Source organism: Epinephelus lanceolatus, chromosome 15 (assembly GCF_041903045.1).
Source record: "Epinephelus lanceolatus isolate andai-2023 chromosome 15, ASM4190304v1, whole genome shotgun sequence".
Lineage (NCBI taxonomy): Eukaryota > Metazoa > Chordata > Actinopteri > Perciformes > Serranidae > Epinephelus > Epinephelus lanceolatus.
The window spans coordinates 30769445-30795972 of record NC_135748.1 but is presented as its reverse complement, the minus strand read 5'-3'; the positions used below and the strand labels follow the sequence as shown (position 1 = coordinate 30795972).

The 26528-nt window shown below is 42.7% G+C and overlaps 1 protein-coding gene across 1 annotated transcript; it reads right to left on the bottom strand.

Annotated features, from left to right (window-relative positions):
- Positions 1 to 110: 110 nt before the first annotated feature.
- Positions 111 to 25193, bottom strand: atr (ATR checkpoint kinase). Its single transcript, XM_033613814.2, has 48 exons — positions 24992 to 25193; positions 24734 to 24825; positions 22704 to 22856; positions 21642 to 22555; positions 21378 to 21520; positions 19587 to 19757; positions 19259 to 19422; positions 18686 to 18838; positions 18366 to 18564; positions 17992 to 18248; positions 17624 to 17820; positions 17330 to 17430; positions 16957 to 17128; positions 16402 to 16557; positions 16107 to 16301; positions 15672 to 15767; positions 15422 to 15511; positions 14263 to 14358; positions 13952 to 14082; positions 13613 to 13756; positions 13196 to 13289; positions 12230 to 12355; positions 11871 to 12077; positions 11653 to 11766; positions 11416 to 11531; positions 11148 to 11268; positions 10666 to 10803; positions 10419 to 10578; positions 10098 to 10264; positions 8489 to 8653; positions 8211 to 8302; positions 7954 to 8045; positions 7650 to 7827; positions 7383 to 7568; positions 7008 to 7167; positions 6625 to 6804; positions 6147 to 6289; positions 5936 to 6033; positions 4515 to 4744; positions 4031 to 4165; positions 3451 to 3651; positions 3086 to 3229; positions 1944 to 2094; positions 1714 to 1870; positions 1358 to 1511; positions 1034 to 1185; positions 728 to 833; positions 111 to 598 (listed from the first exon to the last, which is right to left on the bottom strand). The coding sequence occupies exons 1-48, from the start codon at positions 25042 to 25044 to the stop codon at positions 425 to 427; spliced, it is 7818 nt and encodes a 2605-aa protein (XP_033469705.1). The 5' UTR covers positions 25045 to 25193; the 3' UTR covers positions 111 to 424.
- Between the last annotated feature and the right edge of the window lie 1335 nt (positions 25194 to 26528).

The following is a 26528-nucleotide window of genomic DNA, read 5'->3' as shown; positions in this document are numbered from 1 at the left end:
ATCTGATTGGACCCTTGGGTATGTGTAAGAAGAGAGAAACACACACTGAGGGGATTAAGACAATCTGACTGAGAGAGACTCAAAGGAGTTAAGAGATTAGCACACACAAATCTGCAAAACACACCCTTTATTACAAGAGAATGTTCAGAGATGCAACAAATATTTGTTTCCAGAAAACAGGAAACTAAACAATCATGGAAATACTCCAACGAAAATGATGCTCTTCAACAAACAGTCAGGAGTAGGTATTTTTGTGTCAGTATTACAAACTTGATGTGCAAATTCCTTTATACTTGCTTGGAGCCACCTCAGAGGGCACTTCAGGTTGTCTTGTAGAGGCATTTGATCACCGGTAAGCATCTCAAATTCTCCTGAATTTACCTCGAAATGCTCTCATCTTATTTTATATACTTAGGTGTGTGTTTTACAGGTATGGGCCCCAGCCCAGATACATCTGACAGAGCATTTTGTCGTCTGTGGCTTCCTGTATGAGGTAGTGGACGTGTCCCTCTATAGACAGAGGCAGACCCAGCACTTTGTTCCTGCTCTTTATCACTCCCTGCAGACGCTGGTCGATGTCACACACGTGGGTTTTTGCCTGGCAGAGAACAGAGGGGGAAAAAATCAAGACACTTCAGTTATACAAATACCAAAAATCTGACATTTATAGGTTACATGCAGCTCTAAATACAAGGTTACACTTTCACAGGCAAAAGCAAAGACACACCTTTTCATTAACTATCTCTCCTGTCTCATTGGCCTGAGCTTTGGAAAGTCCTTTGGCTTGTTTGCTCCACTCCACCAGCGGGTCATGAAGGAAGGTCTTCAGTACACTTGGAGGGAAAATTAAAAACAGAATTTTAAAAGTTTTTTAAGAGTCACAGTATAAAATTGTGACAGAGGAAAAACAAGTTAAAAAAACCCAACAAGCACACTTTTTGTTTTATGTGCCCCATTGTATGTGTATGTTCAGATCATGGAACAAGGTTTTACAGGACTATTCTAAAATCATTAAGTATTTATGTGCGTGTACCTCATTAGTGGTTCTCTCTGGTCTCTCATAAGTCTCAGGGTGACCTCACAGGCCTGTCTGAAGAGACCCTCGATGCCCATGGGCCCCATGGCGTGGACCATGTTTTGGGTCAGACGGAAGGGAACCACCTCAGGCACATCAAACGTCTCCCCCTAGTGGGGAGGGAAAGAAGGAGCATTACAGAAATTCAAGGACAACACAGTAAGTGGAACAGAAAAGCAATATATAAAACTATTTTTAGGATTTTTTTAAGATTTCTATAAAAAGATTTATATCATGAATGACTGCTAATTAATCAATACCTTAAGACAATTTGAGACAAACCTTGTTGAAGAGGCAGTTGAAGTCGACGTGAACACATTCCCCAGTGAAAGAGTCAAAGAGGATGTTTTCTCCGTGGCGATCTCCCAGACCCAGGACGTAGCCCACCATGGACATCACAGCAGTGGAGCGGCAGTACGCAGAGCGACTGCTGTACCTGTAAACACATAATAAGTGGCATTACTTTTCAAAATCTTATTCCTTAATTTAACTTGATCCTAAATATAACTTTAAACTTGAACTGGACCCTTTTCAAATATATATCATCCAAAAACTGCAACATTTTAAAAATCCAGAACTAAAAATGCTCCTTTCAGCTGTGGTAACAATATTAGATGGATGTAATTGTAGGGTCGTACCATGATGTAGGGTCAGGGAAGGTCCGGAGGAACCATTCGTGGAATACAGGGGGGTGTCGAGCGCAAAGCACCTCCTTGTGGATTCGTAGCTTCTCCTCAAAGGGGGCTGTCTTGGGTAGAATAAGCTTCCTGAGCTCTTTACCTGACAAGTAGACACCTGTAACACAAATAGAATTGTTTAGTAATAGTAATTACACTGACAGCTTGTTTAGCTTTAAGTGGCAGTATACCTCTCTCTTTATACAGCTTGGTGAGAATGTGTCGAAGTCCGGCGGTGTTGTTGACCCATTCGATGATGCCGCACTCCTCATTGAGAGGAATCACAGCGTAGGTACGGATATGTAGCTCCCTCCGCCTCGACTCTGCATCTTTACGTAGGCACTACACACACAAACACACACAAAAAGCATGTGCACATACTATAAATACTGCTGACTTTACAATGAAGTAACACGTTTTACACATACTGTAGACTTAAAGGGACAGTTTGGATTTAAGATTGTTATATGAAGTACTTAGCTATAGTTAGTGTATTACATACAGTAGATGGCAGTGTGTGTGTCCCCAGTTTGGAGAAGCAGGCAAGAGTACTGCTACGGAAGTTAAGTAATGTACTGCTCAAGGCTCAGTTTATTGTCACTCAAACATGTTAAAAACATGAGGGAATACATTTGTTACCAAGGTCCAGCAGTGTACAGAATAAATAACATTTTAAGATAGTTCTATAATAAATAATTAAATAACCTAAAGCCTATAATAAATATGTTAATAAGCACATAACAATGCATCATACAGTCATAGCTGTACAAAGTGCAGAGGACAGACTTTAAAGCCTGGGAGTTCATAAGCCTCACAGCCTCCGGGAAGAAGCTGCACTTTAGCCTCATTGTTCTGGCTCTGAGGCTGCGCAGCCTTCTGCTGCTGCTGTGGACACGGGCAGCAGCAAAACTTATTTTAGCCACCAGCAAGAAGTCCAATTAAAAATATATGAGTCAGTTTAAGTGTACTCTATATTTAGAATATGTTGACCACTTTCCCTTGCAGTCAGACAGTCCTCACACGGCGGGGAACTCAAGCCCTTATATATGCTCTCTTCAAAGCCACCAGTTAAAGGGCTTCCTAACAGCAAGGTACAGCTGTGAAAATATTCCCAATATAGTGTATACTTCAACTGATAGTTGGATAGTTGATAGCTGGCTGGATGAATTGTGCGAAAAACAAAATTTTTCCACCACTATTCATGTACATAAAGGACAGATTGTTACCTCCCAGTACACCAATATAACTCCAATGTAACTCCAATATTTGTACAGGTAAACCCAATAAACCAGTGACTCATATGTCATTTTATTTTGAGTTCAGTATCACACACCTTGTTGATGAGGCAGTTGAACTCCATGAGTCTGCAGTCCTTCCTCAGGTCATCTTTAGGTTTACACATCATGGTGTAGCTCCGCCCGTCTGAACCCTTCAGACTTATCTTCTTAGGCTTCTGTAAGGAGGCCAAGATTTCCACCTACACACAAACACACACGTTAGGGTTGCGAGGCTTACACCTCCTCAAGATTATTTCTGTGATCATAAAATCTGATTTTAGAAGATAATGTTGCTTTATCACCACTCTTTGCCTGACAAAGATATTTGTAACTGTGTTTCATGAAACACTTTTAGTCCGGAGGCCCCTCCCTACTAAAATATTTACGACAACAATCAAAACCCTCTTTCCCTTTCTCTTACAGAGTCTTCAAAGCCATCCAGGTACGCCCAGTGTCCGGGGAAGGCATCGTGCTCTGTGTTTGCCCCGCCAGTAGAGGGCAGCGTAGGGATGAGAACTGACTGCAGCGGGATCAGGATCTGGCTGAAGGTCGGCTCCTCCACCAGACGTTTTAGTTGCTTGAAGTGAACGCCCATACTGAGGGTGGTGCTGTTGCCATCCACCTGAAACACACATTCACACAGATATGTATTCACAGCTCCCTTTATAAGATGTTTTACTGGAATCTGCAAGCATTTCCTGGTCCTGAAGGGGATCAATAAATGTTTATTTGATCTAATCTTATCTTGTCTACCAATAAAATGTGCTGCACAGATATAGTAGTATTAACACATGCTTTATTACTTTAATAATGAACTCAAACTTATATATAATCTTCTATATTGACAACTGTCATACATTTGTGATCCTGAGGAAACTATAGTAGTGGATAGCCTTCATCAGGGTAAAATCACCACAGTTTGAATAATGTATTTTTACTATAGTTTCATGTAATACATAAAACACGTTTGTGGTTGTGTGTGTGTGTGTGTGTGTGTGTACCGGCTTGTTGCAGAGCTCCAGCAGCTTGTCAGTCAGCCTGTTGGCGTCTCCGATGAATTTCTCCAGAGACTGTTTGAGGCTAATTGCTTTCTTGAGGATCTGATTACAGCGGTTCATACGCATGGGGTAGGAAGACTGAAAAAAGAAGATGAAACACACAAATCAAGAGTGAGGTAATATTTTTTTTTTTTAGAAAAACAATTTAGTGGCCCTGTGAGTTAATGCAGGCGCTGAAACATCTGGTCAATCAATCACACCGAATACAGTAGAAGGGATCTGTAATGTTTGCAAAGGAACTGATGCATTAAATGACAAAAAAATATGTTTAAGAAAAGGAAATGAACACAAGAGTTCACATACAGTGAAAATATGCAGGTGTTCAAACACACAGGGTTTGGGAGTTCTTGACCAGGAATAATTAAACTGCAGAGATTCACTACACAAGGCCCTGATTGTTATCTAGGAGCCAGACGAACACACCTACCTTGGAGACAGCAGCCATCAGCCACATGGCCTGTTGGGGGTATGCCAGGAAGACTTTGGCCACGATGGTCATGAGGACGTTAAAGACCTCGTCGCTGGAGTGGCACACCCTGGAGATGAGCTGGGAGAAGGCGGTCAGGAACTGGTATGGTGCCAAGTTGGCACAGTTCTCACTCACAGCTATGTTGATTTTCCCCAGCTCCTGACGCATCTGTCTGTCTGCTCGCCCAGCTGTGGTGGAGGGAGGTGTAAATTATATTTAAATTCAATTTTCAATTTTCAATTCAATTTTATTTATAAAGCCCAATATCACAAATCACAATTTGCCTCACAGGGCTTTACAGCATACGACATCCCTCTGTCCTTAAGACCCTCACAGCGGATAAGGAAAAACTCCCCAAAAAAACCCCTTTAACGGGGAAAAAAAAAACGGTAGAAACCTCAGGAAGAGCAACTGAGGAGGGATCCCTCTTCCAGGACGGACAGACGTGCAATAGATGTCGTACAGAACAGATCAGCATAATAAATTAACAGTAATCCATATGACACAATGAGACAGAGAGAGAGAGAGAGAGAGAGAGATGCAGGTAATGACAGTAGCTTACAACAACATTAATGAAAGTAATAATATTATAGTTATAGTTCTGGCTACTGTGGTACAATATGTTGAAAGTATGTATTAGTATCAGACAGTATACTTGTGTGACAATAGTCATATGTGTATAATAACAGTAGAAGTATGACTAATGACTAATGATGGCAGCAGCAGCAGGAGGCATCTGGCAGGACCACGGCAGCAGCACAACCACACACGTCACGCTGTCCAGGCACCGCTGCGGTATGAGTTATTCTGAGAGACAGTGGAGCACAAAGGCTCCGGAGAAGAAGCCGAGTTAGTGACATCCAGAATGGCCGAGTTAGCAAGATGCAGTAATAGGATGAGAGTGAGAGAGAGAGAGAGAGAGAGAGAGAGAGAGAGAGAGAGAGAGAGAGAGAGAGAGAGAGAGAGGGAGAGAGAGGGAGAGAGAGGGAGCCCGGTGTATTATAGGGGGTCCTCCGGCAGACTAGGCCTAAGTCAGCCTAACTAGGGGCTGGTACAGGGCAAGCCTGAGCCAGCCCTAACTATAAGCTTTATCAAAGAGGAAAGTCTTAAGTCTAGTCTTAAATGTGGAGACGGTGTCTGCCTCCCGGACCGTAACAGGAAGATGATTCCACAGGAGAGGAGCCTGATAGCTGAAGGCTCTGGCTCCTGATCTGCTTTTGGAGACTTTAAATGTGTTTAGATATTTCTTTGTCCACTGTTAACACCTTATAAAAAGTAAATCTGCATAAAGTGGTGGAGCTGTTAGCAAGACACTGGAAGTGTATGATTGCCCTGCATGTATTTTTATTTTACGTGTACAGTCACTACTGGTCACCCACCTTTCTCACACTCGCACACTTTAGCTCCAAAATCCAGCCAGAGAGAGAGCATGCGCGGCATGGCCTGGTAGATGTACTGGTTCCCAAACTGCAAGGCTCTGGGAGGGAAACAACCCCACCATTTAAATGGCTGATAAAGAAAGTGGAGTAAAGTCATAACAGCATTTTCTCAGCTTTGATCACAGACTCAAGGGCTGGATATCATCCTTACTTTCCAAAGTACATGACAATGTATCGGATGAGGTTCCCCTGTTTCTCCAGCTTGTTGTCAGTCACCATTGGCATCACTTTGTCGTAGTATTTGGCCAGGTAGAAGTTTCCATCTTCCCATTCAGGCAGAAGATTGGTCACATCCTAAGAAACACAAAACAAGCTTTAAAGTACAGCTGCAACTAAAAGTTTTACATTAAAACATATAAAACAATCACAAATCTGATTTATTTACCTCAGATTCTCAATATCACTGATTTCTATTTAAAAATCATTAAGAGGGACTTGTAATATTTGCATTATTGGCTCTGCAGTGTCCAAAAAGTTGTCAAGTGCATCTTGACACTCAGCTGAACATGACATCTTCACATTAATGATGTCCAGTTTGTTCATGTGTTATTATTATTTGCAAACTCCCAATGGTGCTTATTCAAAGCCTCTGACTGGTTCACTCCCTTCAAACACATCATGGCTGTTACCTTGTAGGTCTTCATGATGGCGTTGGACTCAAAGTTGGCCGTCTCCTCCATGAAGCGTCCCACCAGCAGCATGGCCTTGCCTTTGGTCTGCAGGCTGCGGGGGTCCGTCAGTGGCTGATCATCAGGGAAACACTGGGCCACGCCCTTCTGCAGGACGATCAGGGCCTCGTGCACATCGCCCTGACGACACACCAACATAGAGGGGTTTGCTTCACATACGGCAGAGCTTGATTTACGATGTGATATTTTCCTACATGCATCAGCAAACACTAAAATGCATTTTACTAGTAAAGCAGGTGCGAAACAGGGTCAGCTTCACACAAGAAATGCTGATAGTGTGCTTTAGACAGGATGTGTAAATCGTAGTAAAAGTGTCGTTATACCTTGGACCAAAGCCACTTGGCTTTCTCAGTGACCAGCTCAGCCAGGTGTGTGTTCTCTGCGTTCAGCAGGGCATTGAAGGCAGTCTGGTGGTGTCCTGCCTTTCTGGCCACCCGGGCACTTTGCAGCCAGCACTCTCCGACCAGCTCCTTGCTCATGGGCCTGCAGAGCAAACACAAGGCCTGATTAGTGATGCGAGAGCTTTCTAAAGTCAGGAGCTAATCAAAAAACTAATAACCAAGAAATAAATACTGAGAGGTTTAAGGTGCAGAGATGCATCGACAGCTGGAACAATTAAGAGAGGAAATGCCTGAAGGTGAATATTGACATGTTAAGGACATGTGCCCATTTGCCTACAGATGTTTCTACATCCTTACTGTGGTGCCAGGTTGAGTAGAGCCCGACGGAGGGCCAGGATTGGCTCCTTAGCCCTGAAAGAGTTCTGGGTCATCTCCAGGCGATCCGACCAATGAGGAGGCAGCTGGCTGAGGGTGGGGGTGGAGCACTCCTTCTGATTCTGCAGCTCAGTAAAACTGTGCTCCAACTCACTGAGCATGTGGAGCCTGACATGACACACAGAACTTTTAGATTCACAAGTTAATACTACCAAAATTGATTCTCAGGATACACCGACACACACAGACCTGACGATGTACTCATATCCTCTCTGGTAGGTTCCACACTCGTAGCTGGCTGCAGACAGAGGGACGACCTGCTCCTTCCTCACCAGCTTCAGCCTCTCGTAGAAAGTCTCGGCATCCTGCTTCTTGGCTGACAGCAGCAACTGGCCGAGCCGCACGCCCCAGGTGTTGGACTGGCGGTCTGGAGACACAATGGTATTGCAAAACTAAGCCATTAAAGTTTATGTTTTAAGTTTATATCTTTTACTACCATAAAGTACAATGGTTCAAGATGCAGCTTTCAAGGACCATCTGTGTGTTTTATTACCTGAACTCAAATAATCTTCCAACAGGTCCCATTGTCCGAGCTTCCAGGCTGCCTCCACTCTGTAGGTGTTCAGCTCCGACTTCCACTGATGCCTAAATGTGTAGATGTATAGCTAAATCCAGTGGACCTTCACTGACATACATGTTAAGAAACTGTGAAGAGGCAAATAAGCTGGATATTTTGGGCGTGTAAACACAGTAAGGAAAATGAACCATAGTGTGTGTGTGTGTGTGTGTGTGTGTGTGTGTGTGTCTCACTTGTTGGCCAGTACTCCATTGACCTGAGTGATGACTGTTGATAGCTGTCCCAGGCCGAGCATAGAGGTCATCACTCCATGATAGTGACCGATCTGCGCACAAAGGGAAAATGAAAATGATGAAATATGGAGGAAATTGCAGAAAAATACAACAGTGTAACAAACAGCTGACACCACATCGTTATCTGTCATCTTAACATAAGCAATAATATACTGTGGCTGCTTCTCTGCAGTATTTTTAACCCACTACTATTCTCTTCTGTGTGTGTGTGTGTGTACCTGGTCTGACTCCAGCTGTATGGCCCGGTCATAGCAGGCCGTTGCGTCTCGCAGCAGGCCGATGCTCTCATGCTCCAGTATCTGTTCCCGTAGTGACGGCTCCTCCCTCCTCAGGGCGTTGACCCCTCTCACTCCGTCAGGTTCATGCATGGCAGCGTACAACGTCTGCAACAGCCAATCACAACAAAACAGTTCAGAGAGCTTGTTTGGGGTCATGTAATACATATCTGTGGAACACATTTTGTTTCTTTGAACATCAGTCTGATCATTTTATATACTTTGTAATATTGGTATTTTTATTTCAGCAGTATTCTTTAACCCTCGGCCACGCTTTTGTCAGAGTTACTGACAAATTATTAAGAGCTATTAGTGTAGTCATCACCCGGGTCTACCTCGACACTGTGATGACCCCTCTGGTGTCATCTCCTGTGCTGGGTGATTCACCTGTCTGCTCTCTCTCTGCAGGAAAGGGATCGTTAGGGCAGCTAGGAACACCTGAGGGTATTTAAGTGTGCGTGCAGCTGACAGCTTCCTCTCTCTGACTGACAACCCACTCGCCTGCTGATGCTGTTTTGTTCTTCTCCTGTTTAGTTATGTTGTCCATCCTTATGATGTGTTTTGCACCTTCCTCGCCCCTACATCTTCCATTCATGCACATCACACACTATACCCACACACCCTATACTTTAGTTATTTAAAGCTACAGCAAATATAAACTGAATCAAGATTATGTTACCGCACTGCCCATTTCTCGCCTTAAATGCTTTCAGAAACATATTTTAGTGTACTGTTTAGCTGTTAAATGCAGTTTGCGCCAACTGGTGGGTGGTGTTTTGTTTTTGCTAGATTGTTTTAACATGGCTCTGGGTCACAAACTTTCTCATTTTACAGCCAAACAGTTCACTTAAATATGTTTCTGAGACCATTTGAAGGGAGAAAAAGGGAATGTAGTCACAGAATCTTGATTCATATTAGATCAGCACTGCCACTTCTTACAGTTGGACTGCAGTTCATGAGCAGTGACTGACATGTTTGACAGCTGATCTCGCTGAAAATGGCCTGTCTTTGCTCAAGTCTCCCGTTTTCCCGTTTATTCTGTCAGGCCTTTCAGATTTTTGCTCAATGACCCCCATATTAAACTGCCTACTTGAGCTTTACGTTAACCCTTCAATTTGGTTTTCCCGTAATTTTGCTGAAACATTGACACGGCTTGTCTTCCTTTTGTTATGGCCATTTGAGCCAGGTTGTAAAAACACTCTTAAACAAGGTGCCAGAAATTGTTAGACCTGCACTTTAATACTTAACGAGTAAGTCTATCTATGTACTCAAACACCAGAAGTAGAGAGAGGTAACATGAGGTAACACGGTTCCTGTCCAAATCACAGTTTATGATTTGTAAACCAAATTGTCACTTATTTTAACTTTTCTTATAGTTTCCATTGTCAGACAGCTCTAAAAACATCTATAAGACATAAACACATAATGGTAACAAGCTTCTAAGCAACCAGTGCAATACCAAGATGTCCCCAAGCCACTTGTTTTGATCTAAAAGAGGGGGAAATGAGCACATACTTTAGCAAAGAATACATTTAAATGATTGTTGTCTGACCTGCAGGAAGGTGAGATGGTCCTGGATGTTCTCTTTGTTTTCTAAGATGTGTGCTTCAAAGTGCATGAGGGCACGAGTGTACGCTTTGGATCTTAGAGAGGCCTTGGCCAGAACGTCCTGTGGAATCCCCCTCAGGAAGGCCACCACACGCTGATACTCCCCACTCTCTGCAATAACATGTTTTAAGTCTTTATTTCAAGATTCAAACTACAGGCCACTGATCGAACCTTAATAAATTAATGTTTTACTCTGATATGTTTCAGCACCGCAGTGAAAACCTGGAGACTAGAGATTTGTGCACTGGTGGAAAGTGTCACTAACCATTGTGTTTGGGTTTGTCGTAGAGGATGTGGCGGCTCCACTGTGTGAGGTGAGAAATCATACTGAACACGGTCTGAGTGCTGAGCTGTGATAGGCTGGAGGCCGTCTCCTGACCTCGTCCATCCCCTGCTGTCAACACGGCCAGCATCTCCTCGGTTACCTGAAAGGAGGTGTGTCATTATTGCGTGATAAAACAAGCCTTAGAATTATCGTCTTCTGTAAGTGACACAGATGTGCGCGTCCTCACCTCTTGTTGCTCTGCAGGTGTGCAGCCCAGCAGCATGTAGAGCAGAATATGAGGCAGCAGGTAGATTGTGACCTTGTAGTCGTGTTTGATGATGAAACTACAGCAGGTGAACACTCTGCTGGCCAGCTCATGTCTCACCTAAAACACAGAAAACCAGCTACCAAAAACTGACTTGGAAGACAAGTTTATGCTGTCACAGAGACAAAAGATGTGCTTTTCACTTTTTTTGCAAACGTTTTGAAACTGACAACAAATGTGTGCTTGAAACCTTTGCATGCTTTTGTCTATCTTATCTGTTGTCATGTGACAGTTTGTCGAGAAAACACTTTCTCACGGTAGATATTTAGGACTCCATTTTGATATTCAAAATGTCCGGTTATTAAATCACATGTATCTGACAAACGGAAAGAGCTGGTTACGTGATCTAGCAGCTGTGTATCTGTTTGTCTCTGCACAAGACAGTCAAAGATGAACAAGCTCACCTTGCTGATGAGATATCCAGCCCAGGTGGCTGACCAGTCAGAGAATTTGCTGCCTCTCTCACTTAAGTACACCGGCTTCTTCAGTTGGGACCAGTTCACCTCCTTCTGACTGCTCTTATACCTGAAGACATGGAGGGAAATATGGTAAAAAAGAGAGGACAAAGAAGAAAAATAACTTCCACTCCAAGGATCTGATCGTCTTAATTATATGTGAGACCAGTACAAGTGTAGATGTGCTGTAAGTCTACATGTATGTAAACTTGAATACCTGCTGTTGAGGTGTGGTTCCAGTATTTCTTGAATCTGCTCCGGGAATCTCCTCCACAGACGGCGACCTGGTGAGTCGGTTCGACCCTCACGGCACTCGAAGATGGACAGCAGCTCCTACAGCGTGCATGACAGCACCAACACACATAACAGGTGAGACATGAGCCAAAAGAGAGATGGAAAGACATACACCTCAAAAATTAAAGTGCAAAGTGAGTGCTTGCAGATGTGCGAGTACCTGAACTGCATAAGCAGAAGAGTCCTGTGCTCTCACGTTATCAGCGTAAGCCAGAAACGTTCTGGTCAGTTCAGTCAGCAGCTCGTAGGCGAAGTTCGGATCATCAACTCCACTCTGCTCACAGAGAAGTATATGGTTTCTTACAGGGATGTTCCATTTTTTGGGGAATCTTTTTTTACACACACACACACACGTAGTTTAAGTCTTGTCTCACTTACCACGAAGGTGTTGCGATCCCCATGGGTGTGCGTGTGTGACAGGTCCAGACGTCCAGGATCCACGGCTCCCAGCTCCCCCAGACACTCCCCACAGAGGAGCCTGGCCTCTGGGGATGAGTCCTGACAGCCCTTCAGCAGCACTGACACCAGGCTAGAGATGACCGGCTCCACCGCCTCACTCGCACAAACCTGGCGCAGCAGCCACCCCTGCAGCCCAAAACACAAAAAACATATTTATGGTATGGGGCATGACGGTAAGTTTAAGATATGTCAGTTAATAATCAGCATTTAAAAACAGAAACTAAAAGCTTTGAGTCTGGTCCTTTCAGAGGTAGTTAATCAGTGTGTGTGTTCGATACCTGCTTGCTGTGCATCATGTCCCTGAGGCTGGTCAGTGCATGAATCCTGACGTCAACGTTTTCATGTTGAACGGCTCTCATGGAGAGCTGCAGCGCTGCGGCCAGGTCACTGCTGCTGGCTGTCAGCTGGATGGAATCAACGCAGTATATGATCATTTAGTGTACTTTCTTATCCTCATGTTTCTGTTGTTATGATTTTAATTTTGCACATTTTAAATATACAAACTGTCAAAAATAACAAATAGTATGTGCAGGAGGAGGCAGAAACCCGAGTGGACTTATTTGAAACCTCCACCTTAAGTTTAAAAACTTGTCAATGTCATAGAGAACACAAAAATTACAGACAGAAAAAAACAGAGAAGAGCAGTTACAAAACAGCTATTAAATGTTCTTTTAAGCATCTTTTATAACTTCTTATATAGAAACAGCTTTCGCCAGGTTGGTTATTTGGCACTTTTTAAACTTATCGAAAACTGACGTCTGCAAGAGAGAAATTTCGAAAGGATGAAGAGTGACAAGCTGGGTAAGAATGAACCTTTGAACCGGCTTCAAAGTCTTCAAATGCTCAGAAATATTCCTTTCACTTAAATGTATCTTCTAAATAAAACACACATTTTTAGAAATAGAAATATAGAAATAAGGGGCACCAGTGGCTTAGTGGTAAAGCAGGCGCCCCATGTACAAGGCTGTTGCCGCAGTGGCCCGGGTTCGACTCCAGCCTGTGGCCCTTTGCTGCATGTCACTCCCTCTCTCTCTCCCCCTTTCACGCTTGTCTGTCCTATCCATTAAAGGCTAAAAAGCCCCCAAAAATATCTTTAAAAAGAAAAAAAAAAAGAAATATAGAAATATTTGAAGTTTCTGCAATAAAGGAGCAGATAATAACACCACTGATGTCAACCAACAACCCTCATCACCCTCTGCTTCCTTTATTTAGTTCATCATCATCATCCTCTTGTCAACACTGACCTTCTTGTAGTTCTGCAGAACAGTGTGGATGTCTTTGAGCTCAGGGTGGTCTGGCAGGAAGTAAATCTCATGGAGGTAGTCATTGACTTCTTCCCTGTGGGAAATAATAATATTTCTTTGATACAGCACCTTTCACAGAGGTAGTATTACAATTAAAACAAAGCAACAAAAAGAAAGTGAAGCACAGAGCAAATACAAGCTGCTGAGGCCCCAAACAGTAACACACCAGGGAACAAGCACTGGACAATTTAGGGTGGGACAAAGACCATTTTGACACAGTATTTTCACAAAAACTACATTTTAATTAAAGAAGGAACAAGATCAAAACTAGTTTGGTTTACACTTCACATGTTTTCTGCACAGGCGCAATTGAATCATTTTTAAATGTGTGTGTGTGTGTGTGTGTGTGTGTGTTACCTGTTGTCGAGTATCAGGAAGCGGATGATAGCAGCCGTTTCTTTGGGCTGCAGTGGGATCAGAGGCAGGAGTGCAACAATAACATGACTCAGTAGAGGGCCCAAGTGTGCCGGCTCCACGCTCCGCACAAAACACTCCCACGTCCTGTCCACACAGGAGGAAGGAATTAATACACACATTCAGAAGCAGAGATTGAGGAGTGATGAGCTAATCACACAGGATTGTGGCATGAATAAGGAGACAAAGAGAGCTGAACTGTCAGTCTTGACAATAAAAGAAGCAATACACCGCTCATACACAGTTTCCTTGTGACCTTAAAGTGTGAGTGTGTGTACTGACTGGCAGCAGAGCAGAGGGAAGTCCTCTCTGTATCTGAGGCCCGTGCGGAGTGTCGTCATCATCTTCACTCTGACAGAGCTGATGTGTTTGGAGCCCATCAGTCGCATTAGAGCCATCACACTTGTCAGTGCCTGCACAGAAAAACAGCAGACGCCTTCTTTTAACATACGAGCTACAATAACGAACAACAGCATTTATTAAATCAGACACAGTATTGCTGTGAACAACCTCCAATAGTAGCTCTGTGAATTCTCTTACGGAAATGAAACATTGTCAAATATCACAAGAGTTGTCATAAGTGAAACACACACCAGCTTCTTGCGGTCCTTCTCTCCTGCGCTGGAGCTGAGCAGCTGCATGTTGAAGAAGGCAAGAATTCCCAGCAGCTTTGGTTGCAGGTAGTCCGCCTGGCGCACAATGACCAAAGCAAGGCCGAAGAGGAAAAACACATTAAATAGAGAGGTGATTAATGATCATTATTACATGGCTTTGTTGAATACTCAATTCTAATTGGTCGATGACAGCATTCTGCGGTCTGCATGAGGCTACAATTGACAGTTGGTTTCATCACTGATTAATCTATCAATTTCTTTTTGTCAATTAAATGTCACATGCATTTAGGGCTGCCACTAATGATTATTTTCATTGTCGACTAATCTGTCGATTATTTCTTCGATTAGTCGACTAATCATTTCATCGAAAAATGTGTTAAAATGTTGAAAAATGTCGGTCTGTCTCGCCCAAACCCCAAAATTACGTCATCTAATGTCTTGTTTCATACTCACGCCAAAGGGTTTTAGCTCACTGTCATGGGGGAGTGTGTAAAGCTGCCAATATCTGAACATAAGAAGCTGCAGTATTTTGGGGTACTTTTATAGTACTTTTCTATGAAAAAAGACTCAAACCGATTAGTTGACTACTAAAATAGTCACCGATTATTTTAATAGTCGATTAGTCATCGATTAGTCGACTAATCGTGGTAGCCCTACATGCATTTACAGTTTACCAGAGTCAAAAGATCATTGTTGGATATGAAGTATAACAGATGTACTATGTTTGTTTAAAACGCCTTTTGGACTAAGTTACACTTCACCCAAAATATTAAAAAAAACAAAAACTGTCTACTCAGTCAAAGCACAAAATGAAGCAAACATAAGTAAACAGAACTCTCTCTGCACAGACAGTCTCAAGGGTCAAGTGCTGGTCGGCCGCAGGAACATCTCAGTTAAAATCCTAAACATGAACCATCGTACACTGAACTGAATTACTGTGATTTTATTAAAAGCGAATAACACGTTTTGCCTGTGGCTTCTTCAGATTTGCTGAACAGAATCTCATGTGATTGAGCGAACCTGAGGAAGCCACGGGCAAAACACGTTATTCGCTCTTAATAAAATCATAGTAATTCAGTTCAGTGTATGATTTTACACAAAATAAATCAGTAATAGCACATTTAATTCTGACACATACCATGCGTTCTGGGGTGGTGATGTCTCGGGGACCCTGGTACGGGTCATCATTAGACGCAAAGGAAGCCAGGATCGCCAGACCATTAAATACCTACACAGAAATGTGAACAAAAATTAGCTTTAAACCATATAAGCGAATTCATTACTGACATGTTTGCACTCAAGAATATATACTGAAGAAGACTTAATTTGTAGGGGATCTTGTGTGTGTGTGTGTGTGTGTGTGTGTGTGTGTGTGTGTGTGTGTTGACCTGTTGGTAGTGTTCTCCCAGGCGCAGCAGGAGCTCGTTGTGAAGACCCTGGAAGTCTTGCCTCAGCAGAGAGCCCAGTTCAATCTCTGTCTCACTCTGAGGGAACATTTGAAAAACAAATAGAAATCAGTCTGATAGTCTGTACTGTAGGAGCTCTATGTCTGATTTGAGTTAAATGCAGTGTCCCGCCACACCACTAAGTGAATTATGTCACTGTCTAAGCGCAGGTAACAGTTTTCGACTGCACTCAGATTAAGATTTATTTGGCTGTATTTATTGAAAGTTTGCGTTGAAACTTATTGAAGTTACCTGGAAATTACAGACACTGCTGAGAAAATAAACACATGATGATATACAGCACTGGTAAAATCGGGAGTAGTTTCTGAGTACACGTCGAAACAGTTCAGCCAATTAGCAACCAGTAGCGGCTAATACCTGTAGGTAGTGGAAAGCCCTCTCTAACTCTTCTTTAGTGCAGGAACAGACCAGATGGCTGAAGATGTACTTGAAGTTGTTGATCAGTATCTCTCTCCTGTTTGCCTTCAGCTCATTGGCCAGGGTACGGATGAGGGCGGAGCCAGTGGAGCTCGCTTTGGCAGCCAGGTAGGGCAGGAGCACCTGGAGGGTCCTCTGTATGCAGAAAAATGTATATTCTCAAAAACGTGCATTACGTACATAAAACAGTCTTACTGTATGTGCACTGTATGCACTTAATTACAATATGACATACAGTGAGAAAGCGGTGGAGGTCGGGGAAATCGAAAGCATGTGCGATCTGAGCCAGGATGTCCAGGGCCAGCTCTCTCTGATTGGCTGATTCGCTGCCTTGGTCCGGTGTGCTCCGCAGGGCTGATGCGTGACGTGAATGAAGCGACTCCACCAGGAACTGAAAACACACACAGGAAAGAACTAATTAAAGCCAGTTCATCTTTACATCTCTGCACACAGCTCAGATTTTTAGAGGTTCAAATTCATCTCAATGCAATTTAGTGTCAGAAAGAATTTATTTTTCAAATTATTTTCCACCTAGAAATACACACAATCATGAGGAGACCGTGTCAGGCCACAGCCGGGCCACAAATTAAAAGTCTTAGTCATCTAAACCTCAATTAGCATAGGCCTAATTGAACATTAACGCTTATTAAAAACAGAAGTATTACAGACAGCCCTGCTGCACATTTGTCTAGTAATTATTCACAGAGTTATGGACCAAGAATCTCAAAATTTCTCAGTCAACATCAGCTTAAAGCCCAAATTTATTGAAACAGCATTAAAGAGTTCATACCTGGCAAATGGGGTTCTTGTACTGACTGAAGAGCGTCTGAAGTTTCAGACCTTTGGCAGCGGCCAGCGCTCTGATCTGAGTGTAAGCAGCTACAGACACCGGGGACGACTTGGACAGCAGACAGTGGAGCAGCCGCAGCAGAGAGAACGACACCAAACTACCCTGAGACGCTCTGATGGGAGACGAAGAGATCAACACATTTAACCAAAACTATTTTTTTGAAATACAAAATTTTTTATAGGTTTAAATCTCTCCATTAACTAAAATTTCAGTGACAAAAAAATTAAATAAAAACTGTGACAATGAGACAAAGAAACATGAAGATTTTTTTTGCCATCCTGTGCTCTCGTGTACAGACAAAGGTCACCTATACCTGCCAATCTCTCCAGTGGTGAGGATGAGAGCGTTGCGCAGGTCGTCGTCTCTGTTGAGTTTAGCGTTGCTGAATGCCTCTTTAAGACGGGCGACCAGGAGCTTGGAGAAGAAACACACACATCATCAACCCCACTGTTATTCTCTTAAAGACAAACAAGCATTTAAACAAGTCAAACCCAAAAAGGTCAGCACCAGGACGTGGGTTTTGGCTTACAAAAATAAATCAATAATGACAATGAAGGCCATTAGATGTTCAGACATTTAAGTCTTTAACTCCACTGGAATCGCTCACCTCACTTATAGAGCCCTGCTCGGAGTTCCTGGTGGTCTCTGTTAGCAGGAAACGCACTGATTGGCTGAAGCGTATTCTGACCACTGGATCGGAGTCGTCCATAAGACCAACCAGAGCGCAGAGAACCACCTGGGAGTCGCTGTCTCCACCAACCAGGTTCACATGCTGACAGAGGTGAGGCAGAGCCTCTAGGAAAGCTACGAAAGTGACATTAATAAGTTGATGAAATAATACTGCATTTGATTAAATCCATAAGAGGATCACAACAAGTTACTGTATATATATAATACATGTAGCATTATTAAGGCTTTCTGCATGTTGTAAACACTCATTAAGGAAAACAACATCACACAACAAATCCAAAATACCTTGTTTAACACTACTTGGAGCTTGCTGTTTGAGCAGCGGCAGGAAGGGTCTGACAACAGAGGCCCTGAGGGATGGAGGACTGTTCCCAGCATGCTCTGCTGCGAGGCTGAGTTGGTGGCAGAGTCTCTCAGAAGGATGAGTGGACTCTGTGTGGGTGTCACTGAGCTGTGAGAGCTCTGATTGGATACAGCTCAGGTGACCGATGACCCTGGCGAGCTCCTTCTTCACCTGCTCCGAACTGTCCTCTAGCCTGGGACTGCAAACCGTCAAATGTAACATGAATATAAAGGAAAAAAAAAACTTTTAAAACAACCACAATAAAATCATAAAAGGATGTTGTGCTCAGAGTGATTACACATATGCAGGTACGTACAGGAGAGCGGTGCTGATGAGGTTGTGGTGTGACTTTCCAAGGTGGTGAAGAAGAAGAGGGAAAGCTCTGACTGCTGCCGCTCTCACCACCTCATCTGGACTCTGCAACGTCTTGGAAAACACGCACACACGCCACATCTCACACACACCACGACGCAGGAGAGCCAGCAGTGACACATAGTCTGCCTGGATCTCAGGGGCTTGAAAGACACACACAGTTTGCTGTCAATCCAAAGTTTTTAAAATGCAAACAGCCTGGTTCATCTCAAATGTCATTTTGGTTTGAGTGTGTCTTAGCAGCAATACCAGAGAAACACTCACAGTAACAGAGGCTGAGTCTCTGAGCGAAGGCAGGCAGCCAGGAGGGAAATCCTGAGCTCTTATAGGCTGAGATGGACTTGTTGTCACACACCCAGGGAAGAGACAGCAGCGCACACACTCGCCGCTGGAGCCCATCGTCACTGTGGCTGCTCACTGCGAACACACACAGACACACAGGGTGTTGAAAACAGATGGCGAACGATAAACTGTACTCAGGAGGATGTACTTTGGGATTTCTGCCATACACGTCAGAGTAAAGCTTGTTTTTACTCCGGACGTACACAATTAGATGATGGTTGATTAAACAGTACCATCGCTAGTTGATACGTTTTCTTACTTTATGACAAGTCAGCTGGTCTAAGATACAACTTCAGGGTCAGGTGAACATCAGGGAAATCAGTCGTTAGTATCATCCCTAGTTTCTACACTCATTAAAGGCGAATAACAGCAAAAGTAACTAACAGTATGCTTTAGTTGCAACATACAAACTGGAAATGAACAACACAGCAAACAAATAAAAGCCACAGGAACAGAAAGTACCATGTGTGTTTCTGTGAGTGTATAAATCCTTACTTGTCAAATAGAGGATCGAGTCGAGGACTCTAACAGTCGTCTGGACAGCAGACTGAAAGTAGCTCTGGTTTAAGTCAGGCTGAGGACCTCCTTCTAACACTGACTGGCAGCTCTTCAGGGCCCTGCCCAGAGTCTCAGTGGGCACCCAGAGGAGAGGAGACAGACTGTCAACAACGAGACAGAAAAAGAAAGGAATGATAAGTCAGTGGTCAGATCACGGTCAAAGCATTTTTAAAAAAACGAATAATTTCCGTGTGTCAGACATGAAAAGAGAAAAGGTAAAGAAAGAGAGTTAGAGTGAGAGCAGGTGTAAATGTTTGTGTATCACCTGGTTGGAGAGGTGCAGCAGGCCGCCAGGTGGAGGATGAGGGCCACACCCTCCAGAGCTGAGAGAGTCTGTTTGGTTTCAGGTTGATCAGAGTTCAGAAAGGTCAGAAGCTCCTCCATCCGACGGTTCACCACAGCCCAAACCTCACTGCCAACACGCATGTCCACCTCACTTCAGACACAGAAACAAACGCATAATCATTTATTTTAAGTGTTAGGACGGTTTTAAAGGAATTATGACACAGCTTTACCAGCAACTCCTACCAACCACTAAAGCTTCATTTGCACAATATTACAGAAAACTATTATAGAAGTGGTCCAGTTGTACAGAAAACACTTCCATCTCCTCAGAAATGGTAAAACAGACAGATCACTGAAAATCAGCGAGAGAAACAAAAACTTTTAAATGAGCTTTTTTGACACCCAAGCTAGAGGCAGGAAATGTGCCTAATGCTCAGTTTCAAAACCCTTCTTCTAACCACAATATTAGACGACGTATAGGGCACTATTTTTCATGTTGTGTTGCCTTGAGTTTTCATTCTGGCCAGGGGCCAGTGAATAAACAAACAATAACAATAAACTGCTCAAAAAAATTTAGGGAACAATTAAAATCACACAACAGATCTCCATGAATGAATTATTCAAGTTGAAAATCCTTACTGATGTACATTATATAATTTGTTGAGAACAAAATGACATAACTTTGGTCAATAGAAACCAAAATCATCAACCCACTTAGGGCTGGATTCAAAATCACGCTGAAAATCCAAGTAAAAAATTGAAATCAAGAACGAGGCGCGGGTGGCGGACCTGCGAACTCTGGCGTTCTCTGGTAAATGCCAATCAAGCTGCATGGTGCTGGGCTGAGATCAAAGGTCCCACTAGAGGACGTCGGCCCTCATGCCACCCTCATGGAGTCTGTTTCTGACAGTCTGGTCAGAAACATGCACACCAGTAGCCTGCTGGAGGTCATTTTGTAGGGCTCTGGCAGTGCTCCTCCTCTTCCTCAGTGCACCTGTTGTCAGTTTCATTTGCATCAAAGCAGGTGAAACTGACTCACAATCACTTGTGCTTCCTAAATGTACAGATTGACATCCCTCAAGTCTAATAGACTCGATGTTACACAGTGACTATAAAGTGTTCCCTTCATTTTTAGTGACAAGTGTATTTATCAGTATATATAAGAAATGAATTGCTTGTCTTAAAGCTTTCAGTGTTTGCTGTCTTCACTCATCTTTGACAAGAGGCAAATCCAGTTGCAGCTGCCCTGCACAGGTCAGGTGTATGCAGTGGTGTTTTTGGATTTGGGGACAGGGGTCTGAGGGATCCTCCTCTGGTGCCTTTTTTTGATAAACAAGTTCTATTTGGATGCTTTTTATGCACCCTGGCACCTTGCTTACGTTAAAAAAATTCCTAGATTGAATCAATTTATTTTCATTGTGAATTAGAAAATGGTCGGTGTCCACCGGGCACCCTATTGTGAGCCAAATCTGGCCCGTGGGCTGTAGGTTGAGTATCACTGCACTACATGTTTGAAACTAGTGACAAATGGAAAAACTGTCTTTGAAATTTGATATGGCGAAATCTAGTTTGTGTACATCTTCACTACAGCAAGTTTAACAGCTGAGATTTGGAAAATTGACCTGTCTTAGGTGTATATATGTCAGCGTTCTGGCAGCATAGGAGCTCAACAACCTCCCTCATAATTTCTTGTCACTTCTCTACTGTCTATCAAATACGACAAAAAACTACTTCTATAAGAGAGCACAGTTGTGAATGTTTATGAACTCACGCTGCTGATGTTTTTAGCGTTTTGCTGACTGCCTTAGTGACAGGTTTGCATAATTTCTTGGCAGCGGTCTCTCCATCTCCTGACTTCTTCATCACCATAGCAGTCTCAGCTTTCAGTGCAGCTCGGAGAAACCCCTCTGCACACTGCAAAACATGAGCACCACAGATATTGTAGAGAGAGTGGGAGAGAGAGAAGGTGTGACAAATGTTACAGCAGCGAGATCGAGATTTTAAAAAGAAAGAAACAAGCAAAACAGAGTCGTACCTCAGCTTGATTTTCTGTTCCAACGGTGCGTGCCAGCGTCCTGCAGACCTCTGTGACTCGCTGCCTTCTTAACGTCGCAGCACCCTCATATACTATGGCGACAGATAGCAAGAAGCTGAACAGCAAGCAGAGGGATTTGGAAACCTCTCCCCCAAGCTTGACATCTGCCCCACCAAGCGTACAAACACACTCAAACATCTGCGAGAGATAGATGGGCTCAAAGTGTGAGTGAGAGACACCAGACAACTGAAACACACAGCGAGTCAGGTGCAGCAGCTCTCCTTCATATGGATGTTTCTCAGCTAGGTTTGCGTTCGCTGTGTGCGAGCAGGGGTGTGTTTCCAGCACGTGAAGGTAGGCTGTGAAGAAGTCGTGACCCTGCATCTCAGGAAACCCTCTCAGCTCCACCAGCTGCCTCAGCATCACCATGGAAAGCATCCTTAACCTTGTGTTACCATTGGCCAGGAAGGAACATGCAGTCTCCCAGGTCATGCTGACGTCACGAGGGGAGAGAACTCCCTGCAGAGAGTCAGTTATGACGCCGATTGTCACTGCAGTTAGTGACTCCAGAGCAGCAGGTGAGGAGAGAACGAGAGGAGAGGGGGTGAGGTATGAAGAAGCACGAACGGGGGAGACACTGAAGCACTCGAGTGTTACAGGCCATCGGTTCTGTGCGTGAACGTCCAAAGTGTGTCCCTGTCCTGCCAATGTGGTGACATGAGCATACAGAATGTCACTGAGGTCCTGGGCCATGAGAATGAGCTCCTGAGTGAGGCGGCTGAAGATGAACGGCGCCCTGGCTCTCAGAGTTTGAAGTAAAGAGCACAACACGGCAGAGACCCGCCTGTGGATGACGTCGCAGTCTGGAGCTGCTGCCACACGAAGCAAACGCACCGCCACCCACTTACTAAAGTCTGAAACAAGAGAGGAAAATGAGACATCAGAGATGGAGGGGAAAAGAAAAGCACAAAATAATTATTACAGATTGGAAGAGAACATTTTCACAGACTTTTTAATTTCCAAAAACCTTAATATTGCAGCTTTTTTAAGAGCATCTCGTACCAGTGCAGCTCTGCGTGGTGTCTGGGTACTCAGCGGGCAGGCAGGCAGGGTTGGCGAACATCAGAGACGAGGACTTGATTATATGCTGCACAAAGTCCAGCAGCATCACACAGGCCGGCTCTGAACTGGACTTCTTATTCAGCCCAAGAGCAACTGAAGGAACATAGACAACAGATTTGATTTGATTGGCTTCACTTTAAGTGATCACAAGCCAAAAAGGTTGGACGCCACTCCACTAAACTCTTAAACTGCACAGAGCTTTCATCACAGAATGTGCAGATATTGATTGTTTAAACTCACAGAACCTGGGATTTCGGAGATCTAAAACAAAGTACATGGTGGCCAGCAGTGTTGTCATGATTATAACTTCGATACAGTGACTTTAAAAATCAATATTTGATACCATTTTCGATTCCATAGGAAAAAAATGAACATTGAGGGCACACTGTTTAGAATTCTCATAAAAGAAAAGCATAACAAGGCTATTACATGACAAGGATGACTTTTCTTGTCTTGGTTAGTAGCAGAGAATGGCAGAAAGTGCAGCTGGTACTGGTGTACTAATACTGCAAAAAACAAGTACTAAACTGTTTAAAATATTTAGAAATCGATAAGTATTGAAACATATGCCACTAGTGGCCAGATAGTTTCTGGTACAACCCCAAGCTGGGCTAGAATATTATGAGTCAGATTGTTCAATTTCTGATCTTTCATTACCAAATAAATGTTGAAAGCATTTTATCCTTTAGCAATCATTTAGCATTCAGCAACCTGAGTGCAAAGAGCACAAACAAGCTCTCCAAGACTGTCAACGTTAGAGGGAAGGTGATTGGCAAGTCACAGAAACAGCTCAGCTGCTCCCGTGTGAACGTAGAATTAGGGTCTGAAAAACAGTAAGAACATATATAAGAAGTCCTTTATTCCCTGTGCCATACAGACAATGAACACAGAACGACTGCCTTTTAGTTTTTATATAACTTACTGCTCCTACCTGCCTACTTGAACAATCGTATCTCATATATTGTTTAATTGTACATTTTAAATGGTGTATTGTGTTATGCGTCTATATGTACCTTTGATTTTTGAGAGAAGCCAAAGACAAATTTCCACTGAGGTGGACAATAAATCTATCTATCGATCTGCCTGTTTATCTGTGTATCTACCTATATATCTATTTATTTATGTATCTATCTGTATATGTATGTATGTTAGGGCTGCAACTAACTATTATTTCATTGTCGACTAATCTGTTGATTATTTCTTCAATTAGTCGAATAATCATTTTATCAAAAATGTCTTGTTTCGTACTCACGCCAAAGGGTTTTAGTTCACTGTCATGGGAGAGCGTGTAAAGCTGCCAATAACTCAACAGTATTTTGGGGTACTTTTATAGTACTTTTCTATGAAAAATGACTCAAACCGATTAGTTGACTACCAAAATAGTCACCGATTATTTTTATAGTCGATTAGTCATCGATTAGTCAACTAATCGTTGCAGCCCTAATGTCTGTCTATCTATCTATCTATCTATCTATCTATATCATGGGGGGCTAAATTGAGCTTAAGGAAGAGCCCAGGCCAAAAAAAAGCAACAACAAGCCATACAGCACTCATCTTAGGAATTAAAATATAAAATACTTAAGACAAAATCATTTAAAAGTTAAATAAAAAGCACAAATATTACACTTCTGGCATTTAGCTTTAAACATTATACAACTGATTTTTGGTCTAACTCTGGAGGGAAAGCCCTGACACAACAAGAGTAGTTTGTAATACAAAGACTTGACCACAACTGCATCAGTCACAAATGTAATGCAAGTTTGTGGGAAGACATTATTAGGCTGTTTTAAAAAACTACATTGGGGAAGAGGAGCAGTCTCAACATTTGGCTTTAACTTTTACTTACTTACTATAACAGCACAAGCATTATTAGTTGAATAGACAAGCAAATTTACAGATTCAAGAAGATGTATAGCGTTTCTGTTATTGTGTCAACCTCCTGTACGTGCTTGATATTCCTTTAAACTTACCGACATCCACATCAGTCAGAATCCTGTCGATGAACTGACAGAGGATCTGTCGGGGCTTCTGCACCGCCTGGTCGTACTCGGCAGCGCTGGCACTGCAATTTAAAAAATATTTATGTAAACATGGCACTGCGAAGGTTATCATTTACTTAAACAAGCGGCCAGTACTTTAAAAAAGACGGCTCAGTTCGATATAAATCAGTTTCAGAGTGTGACATACTGCTAACAGCTTAGCTTAGCTAACGTTAGCCGGTTACTCACCTCGCGAGCTCCTGAAGAGCCGGTATCATGGCGGACATCTCCAGTCCCTCCATCTTCACAGCCGCTCGGTGTGTCGCTATGTGAACAACTTGTTTAAATTATAACATTAACTTTGTCAGGTAATTTTAACCAGCACACCTCTACATGCCCTGTCCATCCTGTCAGGTGTTTCGAAAAGTTTCGCTCCAAAGTGACGTTTTTGTTTTGGTACGGCAGCCACCGAGGGTCAAACCGCTTACTGATAAGCTCAAACTGCAAATTGCTCCCCCTGGCGACGTATATGTTACCGTAGAATTATATACAGCTTATAGTGCAGTGAGTAAACGTAGCAATACCATACAGTATCAATACTTTATTACAAGTAAAAACACATCACTCTATTTTTAAAAGTATATTCATCAAAGCATATTTAAAGTACTAAAAGTAAAAGTAAAAGTAAGCAACTCATTTCAGAATAATATTCCAATAATGGATTATAATTACTGATGCATTCATGTGTTTTATGTTGCAGTAGTACTAGTGTCGGCTATATACTGTCAAGTAGATTAACCGTTATGTCTTGTAATAATCATCTGAAAGCAAAGTAACTAGTGACTAATTAAAGCACTGGAATGAATGTATATAAATGGAGTAAAAAGTACAATATTCCCTTCTGAAATGCACTGAATTCATAACATAAAGTAGCAGAAAATTGAATTACTAAAAAGGAAAGTAACGTAAAACGTCAATTAATAGCCCGGGCTATGGCTGAAATCAACGAGCCAATATTTGGGACAGGCGTCTATATGAGACAGGCCTTTAATTCCTTTCACACAAAACTTTTGCTTAGCAAAGACAGAAGATACAGTCAAGTTGTTTATTTAAACTAGTGTGAAAATGACTTGAAAATATATGAATTATGATCATTCATTTGATCTAGCTCCAACAGACAGCACATCAGAGAGAGAGTTAGTTACGGCACTCAAGGATTATGGCACCCAGCATACCGACACAACACCACTTTATCCTGTTAAAACAATACTCATGAATTGGATTCATTTTTATGAAAAAACCTTTTGATTCTTTTGATCTGAGGACCCTTAGGGACTAAAGGAATATGACTAACTTACAGGGTAATTGAGGAATGGAAACGTAATTTCAGGTAGCCAATAACCCGGTTTTATACATCTAAAGAACTTGGTAACCAGACCAGGCATCAAATTGAGACAGGCATTTATTTGTCTGTGTCGCTAGTAAAAGGAACTGGGCGCTTAATTGTGACTAGGCTTTTAATTTAAGTTTTACAGTATCTACAGTACTCACATAAATGCACTTAGTTACTTCCCATTACTAATTGTATTCTTTCTGTGTTAAGTCAAAGCAATTGTTTTCTGTTAGCCCAGTATCACATACAATGATTCCCTGTATGTTCAACAACAAAGCCTGGTTCCTTTGCGTATACCTACATGTACAAATAGGTTAGGTGTTTTAATGTGAAAGTTTGCTTTTATGGTAGTTTACCTTAGGTTGTGTATTTCAAAATCACTTTAGAGTAGGT